The sequence below is a fragment of the Dermacentor variabilis genome, chromosome 3 (assembly GCF_050947875.1).
Source record: "Dermacentor variabilis isolate Ectoservices chromosome 3, ASM5094787v1, whole genome shotgun sequence".
Taxonomy (NCBI): domain Eukaryota; kingdom Metazoa; phylum Arthropoda; class Arachnida; order Ixodida; family Ixodidae; genus Dermacentor; species Dermacentor variabilis.
This window is the reverse complement of record NC_134570.1, coordinates 162331224-162344770: the sequence shown is the minus strand read 5'-3', so window position 1 is coordinate 162344770 and position 13547 is coordinate 162331224. Positions and strand designations below refer to the sequence as shown.

The 13547-nt window shown below is 46.9% G+C and overlaps 1 protein-coding gene across 1 annotated transcript; it reads right to left on the bottom strand.

Moving 5' to 3' along the window:
- Positions 1 to 231: 231 nt before the first annotated feature.
- On the bottom strand, positions 232 to 6643 carry LOC142574870 (phosphate-regulating neutral endopeptidase PHEX-like). Its single transcript, XM_075683871.1, has 2 exons — positions 5688 to 6643; positions 232 to 625 (listed from the first exon to the last, which is right to left on the bottom strand). The coding sequence occupies exons 1-2, from the start codon at positions 6641 to 6643 to the stop codon at positions 232 to 234; spliced, it is 1350 nt and encodes a 449-aa protein (XP_075539986.1).
- Between the last annotated feature and the right edge of the window lie 6904 nt (positions 6644 to 13547).

The following is a 13547-nucleotide window of genomic DNA, read 5'->3' as shown; positions in this document are numbered from 1 at the left end:
CAACGAATATATCATAGGTATTTACATTTAAATCCTCAGAGAAAGAGAGAGAGCCCGTGATTTTTAACGTCAGTCCAGAAACGAAATAAAACAGTGCGTATGTAGTACATGGCTGGCGACGACATCGCTTTCGACGTTGTGCAGAAATCTGTATGTGTACACGCCACATGAAGGTGTGTCGTTCGACTCCACGTAAACGTCGTCTCGCAGTCCTTGGGAAGTGCCCGAGTCTCACCCGAAGAATTTGCACTTCATCTTGGGGTTCATCTGGGACTCGGGCGGGCAATGAAATGCCCGGGCGAAGGCCTCCGAACTGCGCACCGCCTTGTTGCAGTCCACTGTGTGCGGACCCACGGCATCGGGTCGCGTGCAAGTCATGTAGCATAGTGTCATGAAGAACACTTGGTCTCCCGAGAAGCCCCCCACAATTCCCTGAAGGGCTTCGTCTCCCCTGTCGCTGGCTGCGCGCTGGTACGCCGCGTAGGCAACCTCGAGAGCGGGGATCTCGGGAAAGATGCTGGCCCTTGCGCCGGTTATGCTCTGGGTTTTGTCTCCACCACTGGCGGCGTGCCCGTCTAGCGCCTCTAGGCAGCCGTCTCTCTCCTCGAAGGCCTTCGCGGAAGAGCTGCAGATGGTTGTTGAAGATATTGAAACGATACATGATCGCAGAAAAAAAAATAGTTTGGCGTTAATGGCATGTGTTGCAGTGGTTATATGGCGTTCTGCTGCTGAGGAGGAGGTCAGGTGTATGATTATCGGCACGGCTGCGGCATATTGATGTAGACGAAATGCAAAAATGCTCTCGCAAATTTATACCCGGTATGTTTTTCTTTAGATAATGCAGAATTATTTTTTAAAATTCACCTGGGCTAGAAAACATAATTGTAGTCATTGAGTTGGATTTCTCAAAGAACTGGGCATTGCGTGCACGAGAAATCGCATTGGACAATCGACTAATTAACAAACTTTGACTAATCGGGTTTCTCACTAAATACTTATGTTTTACAGCACTTTCTGAAATTTACGAACTGTAGCCGGTACTCAAACTCGTATCACCCTGAAAATTCAGACCAAGTTGGTACGTCTTGCCATTTAATATGTAGCCGGTTAAATGGCAATACGTACCATCTTGGTCTGAATTTTCAGGATGATACGAGTTCTGAGTACTTAAATCCCGAAGTTGGCGATAAAATACATTGGCGTCGCAGTTACGTTTGAGCTTCAATGTATAAAACGTCGTTTTAATAAAAATAGAAGCGCAACAATACATTTTGTCGCAAATTTAACGACGCATATTACGGCGCCATCTTGAGCATTTGCTAGCACTGTGCATATGACTTGCAAACCCACCGACTACAATTTGTGAAGTTCGCTACTTTTCACTACCTCCTAATTGGCAATATCTGTAGTAAATTAAATATTCTAAAGGTTACTTATTCATTTTCTGTCAATTAAACTTTTATGCACTTCTATTTCTCGTGCGAGTAAATTGTGCCGCTTGGAGTAATCCAGCTCAAGGACTAGAATTTCGCTATCTCTCACGGGTGAATAAAAACAAACGATATGGTGCAAAAAACGAAAACAAGCAAGAACGCCACATATACACGGTTCTTTTTCTTGTAGTTGCAGCCAATTTTGAAATGCTGCCTGTGGCAGACAGGACATTTCTAATCATTAGCACCTGCCATAGTTGCTTACCAGCTTTTGTGTTACGCTGCTAAGCATCAGGATGAAATCCCAGCCGTGGCTGCCACATATTGATAGGGGAGAAATGGCAAAATACCCGTGTAGCCAGCGTTGGACGCACTTTAGTAAACCGCAGGTGGTCAAAATTATTGCAGAGTCCCACACTATGGCGTGCCTTATATTCAGATGCTGGTTTCGGTATTTAAAACCTCCCAAAACATAACTTTATAATCACCTTTGACCTAATCACAAGATGAGGCGGTCCATTACTCCTACGAGAAATGAAAAAGATTAATTGAAGAATTACCGTGATTACGCTAATTACCGTTTTGATTAATTTCTTGGCGGCACATGCATATTTAATTCTACGAGTTGTAGCTAGTGAGTGTATAAAGGGTGTCCCACGTAACTTGAGCCAAGAATTTAAAATGAAAGGCGCGTCAGAAGCGAATGTCACCAAACGCATACTATTCGCCATAGACCATAGTTACTCAGACATTTTTTTTGTTTTCCCCATAAATCACTAATTGATAATGTTTAATTAGCCATGTTATTAATTATTGGCCGAGGACCCCAAGTAGGATAGGCAGATTCGTAGAGCACCTTTAGAAACCGCCGATCGAGTTGTGTCCTTTACGATACGTCTCACGAAGTCCTTTTTTTCCAGGTTGCAAAGGAAGCCCGCGAAATATAATAAAAAGCACGTGACGGAGCGTTTTCTGAGTGGTATTGTGCTGCTTTCGAGCCTGCGATCGGTGAACAAGGTCAGCTGCATCGTGACTGACGACGAGGAAGCGGCTGGGCGTCCCTTTATATCGTCGGCAGCGCTCGGCCAGCAGCATGCATTTTCGCCGTCATCCGACGGGCGCCGACCTTGTGCACGGAACGCACGCTTGAGAGCAGCACGATACCACTGCGCAACCGCTCCGTCACGTAGCTTTTTCCATATTTCGCGGGCTTTCTTTGCGACCCGGAAGAAAGGACTACGTGAGACGTATCGTAAAGGGAGCAACTCGATCGGTAGTTTCTGAAGGTGCTCTACAAATCTAGGTATCACACTTGGGATTCTTCGCTAATAATTAAAAAGTTGGCTAATCAAACTAATTAGCTAGCGAGTTCTAGACAAAAAACAAAATTGTCTGAGTTACTATAGGCTATTGCAAATAGCATGCGTTCGTTTCAACTCGCTTCGACGTGCCTTTCTGTTTTGAATTCTTGGGTCAAGTTATATGGGACACACTGTATATGCAAGGCATGCTGACATAAAAGAAATTCTGAGGGTGGCACAGATTCCGACATATGCACCGTCAAACTTGCGGTAAGAATTCACTGTTGCTGCTCCCTACTTTTTTGAGGCATTGCTGTTTTATGCACTGAAGAACGGAAGTAACTGGAACGCCAATGCATTATGTTGGAAACCATGAAAATTAATGTGTAGAAACTGGTTTAGTTCTGAGAATGTTAAAGTGCACATGCCTTGCGAAATCGCCGGCTACAATATGTTCTGATAATTACAAATAAAATGTAATTATCCTAATTATGTTAATTGTTCAATCATATGTATTGATTTCTCTTAGAAGTAATTAACGCCTCAATGAGTAGTTCAGATTAAGGGTTACAATTGCTCTGTCTGCCTGTTTAAAATTTTAAACAATGGAGTGCTTTTAAAATAAAAGCCTCTATATTTACGCGCCCATTAATGGGAAGCTGAAAGCTTTCCAGAAAAAATTAGTGAAGAGCGGTACGTCGTGATTTTCAACCCTCTGAATTCGAATATCGCATCGAAATTGAGCGAAAGAAAGCGAAAACATATTTTATTTCGACCAAAAGTGCAGCAGCAGACACGCCCAGCTCGCGCGCCTCGTTTTCACCTGTGATTGGTCGGGCGCCTCGTGACGTCAACAATGGTGTTCGTCCGGACAGACTGCTGCCGCTACACACGAAGCACGGTTCAAGGTAGTTCGGTGGTGTTTTGCTGAGACGGTCATGGAAAATTTCGGGAGCTTGCGTTTCTCTGGGGAGTTCGGCGTTAAGTCCAAACTCCACAAGAGCGATATTGCGCGCGACGGTGACGGGCGACGGCTTCGAGCGACAAAACGGGCCGTCGCTTGAACAGATCGCTCGGTGTTGTCGCTCGATCGCTCGTTTCTAGAAATCTAGAACTCGCCGCTTGTCGCCCGGAAATGCTATGAGCGACTAGCCAATAGTGCAAATCGGAAACTGGATGTACATAACTGAAATACCACTGTTTGTCGCACGGAACGAGCAAACTATGGAATTTTATACGTGCAAAAACAAGAACCTAGTGCAAGACCTTCAGAAATATTTTATGCTCCTTCTTCAGTAAACTACATCAACTTAAATTGATAAAGCATGCGTCACGCTACTTTCAGCGCGTATACAGCTGACCTCATACCGGGAAGTCGTCGCTCAAAGCCGCCGCTCGCGTGGAGTTCGGCTTGCAGGCGACGAGTGAACGCGACAGACATCGCCTCGCTTGTCGCGCTGTCGCTGTCGCGTGCGAGATCACTTGTAAGGGGTTAATACTTTACTCCCTACATGTACGAGCCGAGTGCGAAGAGCCGGCCTCTCCAAGAAACAAAAAATGCTGGTGCAAGCACTGCTTTCCACGTCAACGAAGGCGAAGTGTTAGCATCCCCTTGTGTTGGAAATGTTCTTTGGCGAGTATGTTTTTTCCTAAGCTGCATTCAGCGTTCCAGTGAGTACGTTTCCGGGCAAACAACTGTAGTGTTATGTTCCTGCATGCCTCCTCGTTGAACGTAAGCGGTGATGCGATCTTCGGCATTTGTGCGCTGCCCCAAAGCTGTCGGCAACCTACATAGACGGTTTAAACGCGGGAAAATTTACCGCCTGTTGTAGCACGGGTAGTATAGAACCTTCATCAGCGCGCCATCCGCACGCTACTTGTTGCCGGCGAATTCCGTCAGCTACGTGAGATGGTCGGTTTCTCTATGTGTGCGAGAGAAGGTGGAGCGCAGCGTCCTGGCGTGAGCAGCCTTTAAAACACATGCAAACTTTACGCTTGCACTGCGTTATGGTGGCTGCCTGCAGGCTGTTTCACAACACACGTGCGAATAAAAAATTCGCGGCGCTTCGCGATGAAACCTGCGTCAAGGGTGGGAGATAAACATGCACATTCCGTTCAGCGTGCCATTTTTTTTCTTTCAGGAGAAACCAAAGCACGCATTATTCATAAACTCCGGTAGTAATCGTCACGGAAGTGGTTAGAGCACAACACTGTTGTTCTTGAGCGCTTGAAGTTGTTTCGCTTCACAGCAGCCTCCCACTCAGCTGAAAGCTTCTTCTCTTGCAGGAACTAATGGAACATCGAAACATCGTCGCGGCCGCAGGTGTTCGTGCAAGCGTAGGCTGCACGGAACGCCGGCATGATCGGCCAACAAGTTCAATTGATGCTACGCACGTCAACTACCACTCCTATATACAAACAAAGGAATGTAGGGTCGAGCGAAGCAGATTAGGACGGCACGCACGCAGAAATAAGCCCGGTCAGGCACGGTCGCAGACTCTGCGAAGGAGCGGAACACCAGTGTTGAGATCACTAGGCCGCGGTTTCCGGTCTGCGCTCGCATCGTCAGCGTCAGCAGCAGCGCGCGGCGCTCGACGGGTGGCGGAGCTACAGCGCAATTTGAACCGACGATTGCGTCGCTCCTAAGTGAAAAATCCCCCCCCCCCCCAAATTTTACCTTCATAGTTTATAAGGTTCCCGCATCCGTATATGAGCGTCTTATTGAATTCGATGACTCTTCAGCTCCCTTTTAGAGAACTCCAGGAGCTCAAGATAGATCCGAAGCGCTCCTGAACGCCGTCTCTCATATTCCTAGTGCTGCCATAGGTTTTTTAACGAAATTAATGACTCAACGCATCAATTCTTTAATATGTAAGGTATGCTTGAGGCCTAACGCGATTAAAGAAAAGGAATGCCAGAATACCTATTTCCGCATCAATAACAGGAAGTTTACCTGGACAAAAAGAAGTGGCCGAATGTACCGTTCGGGTGCCACCGCAGTCCTTGTCTGTCTACGGACGCGACCAGATTGAGCGCCATGGAAAAGCCCAGACCCCCGTAGAACATGGCATCGGTCCCGCCAGGGTAGTACAAGGGCGGAGTAATCGCGCCCACGGACACCTTGACGTCGCCGCTTGAAGCATCATAGAGCACGTACGGCAGTGCATAGTTGACCGCGAAGCTGAAGACGTCGATGTCAGCGTGCGGGTCATGCGTCCTTGCAGCGCAGCGGCTAGTCTTCACCCAGTACTCGGCAAATGAAAGTTCAGTGCTTGGAAAATCGCTGTACATGCGCTCGAGCACGTCGTTTTCGAGGTAACGCTCGGGGGGCCACAGCTTTAGTCGAGTCGAACGCAGCTTCTCGACCGCTAGCTTCCGGCTCTCAATGTCCAACCATTGCGTTGCGTTGGCCGCGTCCGCAGCAGCCAAAACCAAGCTGTCGAAGCCTGCTTTGATGTCAGCGCGCTGTGCTGGCGTGAAGCGCGACACGGAGCTGAGCGCAATCACCAGGAGACGATAGGCGGCCTCGACGAATCGCTCGCAGAAGTACGGCCGATATATGGTGACGCCCTGGTCGTACCGATTCTCGAGCAGTTGGATATCCGCTGCCGGAGCCAAGAGCTGCACGCAAGACCAGGCGATCAGGGACAGCAGCTCGGTTTTTCTGTACGATGACATCACGGTCGCCATAGTCCGGAAGAACTCTACGTTGCCTATGAAAACCTGGTCGTTGGGCTTCACTTCAGGCTCAAGCTCAGTCTGCCTGAAGGCACGTAGCCACAGCTTGGAGGCCAGCGGCGGAGTGAGGAGTCCGATTCGAGCGATTCGCACCAGAGCTGGTTCGGTTACCGGAAGACGCCTAGCGTTCAGCAGTTTTCTGAAGACGTCACCTTCCATAACTATAGCCATGTTGATAAGTTTCGTGTCGACCCGATAATTACTGTAGTTTCGGTTAAGGATGTAGAAAAACGTGGCCCAGTATTTCGCGTACCCGCCGGTGCTTTTGACTGTGAGATGGTGCTGGTACAAAATTGGTATGAGGGAACCGGGCTCTAATATGAAACGCCAATTCGGTGGGGACAAGCGCATAGCGCGCACTTGGAAGAATAGCGGGACCTGCCACTTGAATGCTAGCGTCATCAGTACGTCGAGGGCGCTGGTGTCACTTGGTGCGGGTTTCTCTGGCCAGGATAGTCTACATTCGTTGAGGAATCTCCAGAAGATGTCCAAGTGCGAGCCGTACTGTGATTGGTTGCCCATACAGGACTCGTACATGGCCATTGGTTTGCGGCCCGCACTAATGGTTTTCGTCCCTTCGCTGAGTACGCTGTAGAAATTCGGAAACCACGATTTCCTTACGTCATCCATGGCCGAGTTGGAGTACTCTAGGTAGCCTTTCGGAGGCGACCAAGCGGAGCAGACGTAGGCGCTAAAGTTGTGGCATGGATCGAGGTGGCGGTTTAGTCCATTAGAGAGGCGCCACGAGTGGGCGAGGCAGTCCTCAGTCTTGCAGAACGGTGGCGATGGTGGTGATTTGGAGCCTCGTGCGAAGAGAAACATAATGACGATTGTCACGGCCGTCACGATTAGCAGGAGGACGATCATAAGGGTGACGTGCTGCACCTTGATTGACACACCTGTTGCAGTTAGGACAACCTGAGAGCTGCGTGGAGCCTGCAAGAAAATATAAAAATAAAGAGGCATGTAAGCAGATTTAAAAAAAAAAGGTTATTCAAAATACATAGTGAGCTGCCTACAGTGGCGGCGTCCACCATGTTCTCTGTGACGTAGTTGCGAATCGCCTTTATGTCGTGCGGAAAGGCGATCTTCGCGGTGTGGCTATTCAGAACTCTATAATGTATCGTTCACCTTCATCGTCCAGCGAATCGGGCCAACGGAACTTCACTGCGCTCCCACCAATCAACGAAGCTGCGGCCGCTGTTCTTTCAGCCTTAGATATTCGTCCAGACGGCCTTGGGTGGCGTGGTGCTTTGCAACCAAAGCTTTCGTCGAGTCTCTTTTCAAGGTGACGTGTGCTGTGAACGTTGAGCCAATTACTCGGAAGAATTTCCCCTGCGCTCACGAATTTCTGACTAATGCTGTTGTGACAGCCATAGACGGAAAGCTTCTATTTTTCCAGGGGATGGGCGGGGAGGAGTAAGTGCTGGAGCCCGACCAGCTTTCCGGAGAGACCGCTCCTCCTTGTTGATATATATATATATATATATATATATATATATATATATATATATATATATATATATATATATATATATATATATATAACGTTTAATCACGTTCGCACTCGAAGAAAGTTCGGGTGACCTCGCAGAGTTAGTCAATCATGTTCCAGCCTTGCTGAGTAGTTACGAGACCTCATTGAAGGAGACAGTTGAATTTCACAGCCTGAGTCTCCCGGATGAGGCAAACGACAAGTGAATTCATTTAATGAGGTACATATATACGTGTTTTGTGCGTATTAGATTGCACAAACACGCATCAATGGTAAAAGCCATGTAACGTCTTCTAAAATTGTTAATACACATCGATGTAATCAAGAAATATTTTCCTGTCGGAAGTTCATATGAGCAGATAAACTACGACATGTATAAAACTTACACAATATACAAGAATTTTTTAACTCAACCTATAAGTGCAATTACTAGCACGAATCAATGCGACTCCGCAACGCAAAGGTTAATTACAGCATGCCTTATGCAATTGGCTTAATTTATTTCCCGGTGGAGAAATAAAGGATTATTGGATTATCAGGCTCACGAATAAACAAGCATATTAACACACCAATGAATAAATAATGACACAGCGAGATCCGAAAAAGTGCGGAACGACACGAGAGCAAGTAGGAACAGCGCGGACTACTTTATTGAGCAGCTGATAAAGCATATATGACGAATAAAAATGAATAAGGGAAATGTACAGCATAGAATATCTAGTTTTAAATAGCGCAACAAAGCGTTTTTTCATGCCCAAAAGGGCTCACCTTGCTTTCGCTGTTATGTACCCCATTTATGTTCGTGTGCATAACTGTTAGCGTATTTTATAAGCGAAATGGTTTGCTTGAAGCATGCCTCTATTCCCTGAAGCTGCCCTCACTGCGTCCTTGCCTCGTATTAGCGCCTGATAACTTTTGCAGACCGAATAGGTGATGAATGTCTTGCTGTAGAAGAAACACTCTGTAAAACTGGAGCCCTGGTACAGAACGCGTCAGATATGTGCGATAGCTCCCGACTTGTTTCTTTTATCAAGGCTTATCGCCACGCAACATTATCGCATCGCTCCATTAAAACGATAGCGAACGATTGTACAAATTAATCGGTTATGCCCAATCAGTAAGTAAGAGCGGGCGTCTTCTTCTTGTGTCTAGAGACCGCGCTTGGCTGTCCGTGCGGCTGGGGAGTGCTACATACGCCGGTGGCGCGCTTTATTTTCTGCGCCGCGTTGGAATTTGCAATCCGAGAAGGGTGGTCCTTTCGCGTGCGCTGTCTCCCCGCGGGCCTCGTGTCATGCTTCCGTTGGTGTTGATATACAGTGGCAAATACGCTTGCTTCTCAGCGTCAGACGGGTAATGGTCAAGTACCGACAAGCGACATGCCCACAGTTGGCTCTGTCGTTGGCGCTCATGCGTGTTTGTAGCCGGTGCATACCGAGACGTCCGTAGCCGCGGCAGAAGCGAGCTGGACGCGTGTTTTCTATTTGTCATTTTATTTCTCGACGTCGCTGTACCTTGTAAAGTACAAAAGCCATTTAAATGAGCGACTGTGGCTGCGAGAAAAAGCACGTAACATTCAGCCGAGAAGGATTGCGGCTTGATGGGGATTATCTTCCCACGCGCTCAATATTTGGGATTGTTGGAGGTCACGTGATCAAATTCGCGCTTGGGGAGGAGAGGCGTAGCTGGGAATGACTGTGCGCGGCTAACGCTTACGCGGCCCGCGTGTCGTATCTATCTGTCGGTAATCTTTGGCGGGTTCGGTGATTAAGGCCAAGCAGGGATGGCTGCCAACTTCATGCGCGTTCTCTTCCTTGGCGGGCTGTCTTTCTGCGCCTCTAGTTTTGCTGATTGCGTAGTCCAAGAGAAAGTGGTAATTGGATATATCGTTGTTAGCGACCGTCTTGTAGCGGACATAAAGTTAGACAGATGATGATGATCAATCTAATCTGCGGATCGCGAGGTGAATCGCGCGGCTGTATGAATCTTTCGCCCCCGCTGGCGGCCTTCTTCATAATTCCGGCGTTGTGACAGCGCATGTGGTCATCCAGTGCGATATTTACAGGTTTACTTGGTCCATGCATTAGGCTATGCTTGTTATTTTAATTAATAAATGAATGTTACCTACAATTTATGCGACCGATAGAATTAACGCATAGACAGACTCGTGCAAGCACCGCACTATTATGTCACGATTTTGACGAGCCTTACATGGCACCGTCCATTCGACCTAATTTTTCTAACTACATGCATGAAATTCGCCGTGTACTTCAGCGCTCGCCTTCTCTCGCCATCTTGTAGCGAAGCGCGAAATTACACTGTGTGCGAAAATTCGATCTTGCGCGTGATCGGAACCAGCGCACCGATGGCGATTGCTGCTCTTATGTATATATATATGTATATATATATATATAACCGCGCAATTTATATGTAATTTAATATATAAAAGCATATTAATATATACTGAAGGTCCAGTTGGTTGTGAGGCTCTTACACGGGTGCGGCCCTTACACGGATTTACACGGTAAAATTTTTCCTGCGTGTAACTGTTTTATACTTCGCTATCACTAATACTGCGTCGCCTTCGCGGCGAAATTGCAGTCTCTTTTTCTTTTGTTTTTCTGCGAGTCCGAGTATGAGCGCTGCTGCGCATGGCTGCTGTTGGATCTGATTTCGAGTGAATAAGGTTTGGCCTCATTCGGGTTTCTGATGGAATTATATAGGTATTTATGACCTTTTCATGAAAGTGGCGATGTTTCCATCACTGATAAATGCAAATAATTTGAAGTATTCTTATTTAATGAGTGATTAGCATTGTCTATGGAAGGAAAAGCAATACTGAGGCACGTATCATTCAAGTGCATTTCACACGGCATTGATAAAATGCTCTGGCGAAGGGATCACTGAAGTGTGCAGGTTTCTTTCAGGATAAAAAAAGCATGCAAAATAATTTGAAGCGAGGTGAGCATACGGCAACATATTCGTTCTCTATGCATAGACTATCCATTCCATTAAACATAATTGTTAGATGGCTACCGCTTTTCTTGAATTAATATAACAAACTTTTTCCTTTGTACGTATTTAAAGATATGGTGTGTGTACATGGTGTTCACACTCTCAATTAAGAAAAAAATTTGAAGTTATAAAGCACGGATGGGGCAGCCGCCGCTGGTGCTTCTAATACGCTTGTGATCTTATTGGTAGGATTCGCAGAAATAGAGCGAAAATATGGTTTAAAGTCTGTGAACGTCCGCACCGAATATGATGCAGCAGGTTTTTAAACGGAGTAAAACTTTAGGTGAAAACTCACAAGGCAACTCAAAAGAAACGTCAAATGATGTGGGCAACAGAACCCTTATCATGACACTTCATGGGGTCGTGGTGCGGGTGTCGGCATCGCCTGGGGGCAGGGGGGGGGGGGGGGGGGTCTCAGGGCCCCCGCCCGCGGAGACACTTTGGAGAGGGCTCGGGCTCCGGAGCCCCGCCCCCTCCTCGCAGTCGCGCCTATGATAACATGGCATTGCATTCCAACCCTCCAGACACATTTCGTCGGCAAGAAAACGCGTCTCGCGTGAAAAATCGAAGCTGCGGCAGTATAGTGGTGTTCTTCGGAGCTTATAAAACTCTATGCACAAAGCTCCATGCATGAACTCTGGATGTTCTGCTTGCGCTAGGATTCTCGCTTGGAGCGTGCGACCCGAAACTGTGCGAGTGAGGTCGCACATGCATGATGCCGTGAAAATGCAGGACAAGTGTGATCAGCAAGTTGAGCGTCGAGGCTTAACTTGTTCCGCGCGCTGTTCTTTCTCATGTGTCAGTGCTTCGGGAGAAATGACTTTGCGCGGTTTCTCTCCCACTCGCGTTCCGTATCACTGCTTTTCGCACTGCTTTTGTGCTGCAGGCGTTCGCAAGTATTGCAGATTTAGCTGCTTACAGGCACTCCGGCATCAAGCACAGCGCAATAACATGAGCAAGCCTGGAAACACGCGGTTAGCAAAACTATGCAGAGCAGCGGCTCGGTACGAGAACTGAAAAACAAAGAGACGCGCACTAATTAAATGTCAAAATGAAGCACGGAAAAGCACCAGCGTGCTGAGTGGTGAAGCAGCGACTTGCTTGAGAATAAAGCGCGCAAGTCTTGTCTGTCTACGCCGTCGGTGAGCTGCTGGGAAGATGGGTTAAGCCATGTGCACCGAACGTGGTAACCGCTCTTTCATTTTTGTCTCTAGCGTGACCAAACATGCTTTGATGGACTTTGCTGAGCTGGCCAGTTTTTCTCCCTGAATAAATGGCTTTAATAAATGACCCACCTGCGCACAAGTGTTAATCTGTCAATGCGATTTCCTTCTTTTCTTTTTGGTACGAGTAAAAATTACAAATTTCACGAAAGACGCGCTCTCTTCCCAGATGTTACCTTGATTTTACTTTCGTGTGGAAAATATTTAAAGCAAGATGTGCCGCACTAACCCGTGAGGAGTTTTTCAGTTTTTTAGATATTTTTTTCGTACAGCCAAAATGCTCCAAACACTTTAATATCACAACGTGCCGCGTATGTAGAACAGCACTGTTTGGCATAAAACTTACAAAAATAGTGGCACGGAAGGGTGCGTTGCCTTTCAGCGTTAATTTAAACGAAGCTCATGGGGTTAAAAGAAAACGCACAGATTAAAAAAGAAACTGTACCAGTGGGGGGGGCGGGGGTCCGGAGGGGGTGTTGTAAGGGTCTCTTATACATGTCGCATTAAACAAATGGACACGCTGGAACAAAATGGAAAATCCCGTGCCCGTAGGCCACTGATCAGCATGCGGATTATATTTTCTGCGATGATTTTATTATGGCAATTGCCCTCCTCCCGTCAGTAATAACAACAACAAAAAAAAAGAAAACAAGCCTGGCTTGTTGCATGCATTAACAAAAGCCTCTTGCTTCGCACACAACAGCGAACGGCAGGGTGAGGACACCACAGAATAACGGTAAAAGAAGTAGCTATGCGTGAAATTAAGCTGTCGAACGAGCAGTTTCGTTTTGCCGCGTCTTAGACAAGATGACGCCTAGTGCATTACTGCAAAGATGGCACATGACACTTAACACTTCGTTAGCCCTTAATTAAGTTTGCAATTACCAATGAGGAAAAATGTAAATGTTTTGATTAGCACGCCTGTTGTGGTGGACATTTGCTCGCTCTCCAAGAAACTGTTCATGCGAGTCATTCTTTCAACAATGCAACAGCGAGCTTCTAGAATGCAAGGGAACGACCACTTTTGTGAACGTTTCTTTTTCTTTTTCAATCTAGCTACGTTTTTAAATCTTCTTCTACTGCTCATAAAAACCTTCGGAATATTGTTCTTTGTAAATTTGGTTGCTTTGGGGGAGGGATGTCGAATTTACTTCGCATCTGGTGGGATCATTTGTGGACACCGTATGTGTATTGCTTCCACCACCTACGGGCACAGAGAAAATATTCATTTAACATGACTGTATGCGACACAGACTGCTTAGATGTTGAATATCGTTATTGATGCTACAACCTGAGCACATGCACTGTCGCGCCCCGCTCCCCCCCTCCGACACGGGAATTTCAA

What these genes read in the sequence shown, in the direction of transcription:
- LOC142574870 (XM_075683871.1), bottom strand. Translation starts at nt 6,643, where the DNA reads ATGGCTATAGTTATGGAAGGTGACGTCTTCAGAAAACTGCTGAACGCT. An exon ending in GGCCACTTCTTTTTGTCCAG is followed by an intron (nt 626 to 5,687) that starts GTAAACTTCCTG and finishes AACCATCTGCAG; the next exon opens with CTCTTCCGCGAAGGCCTTCG.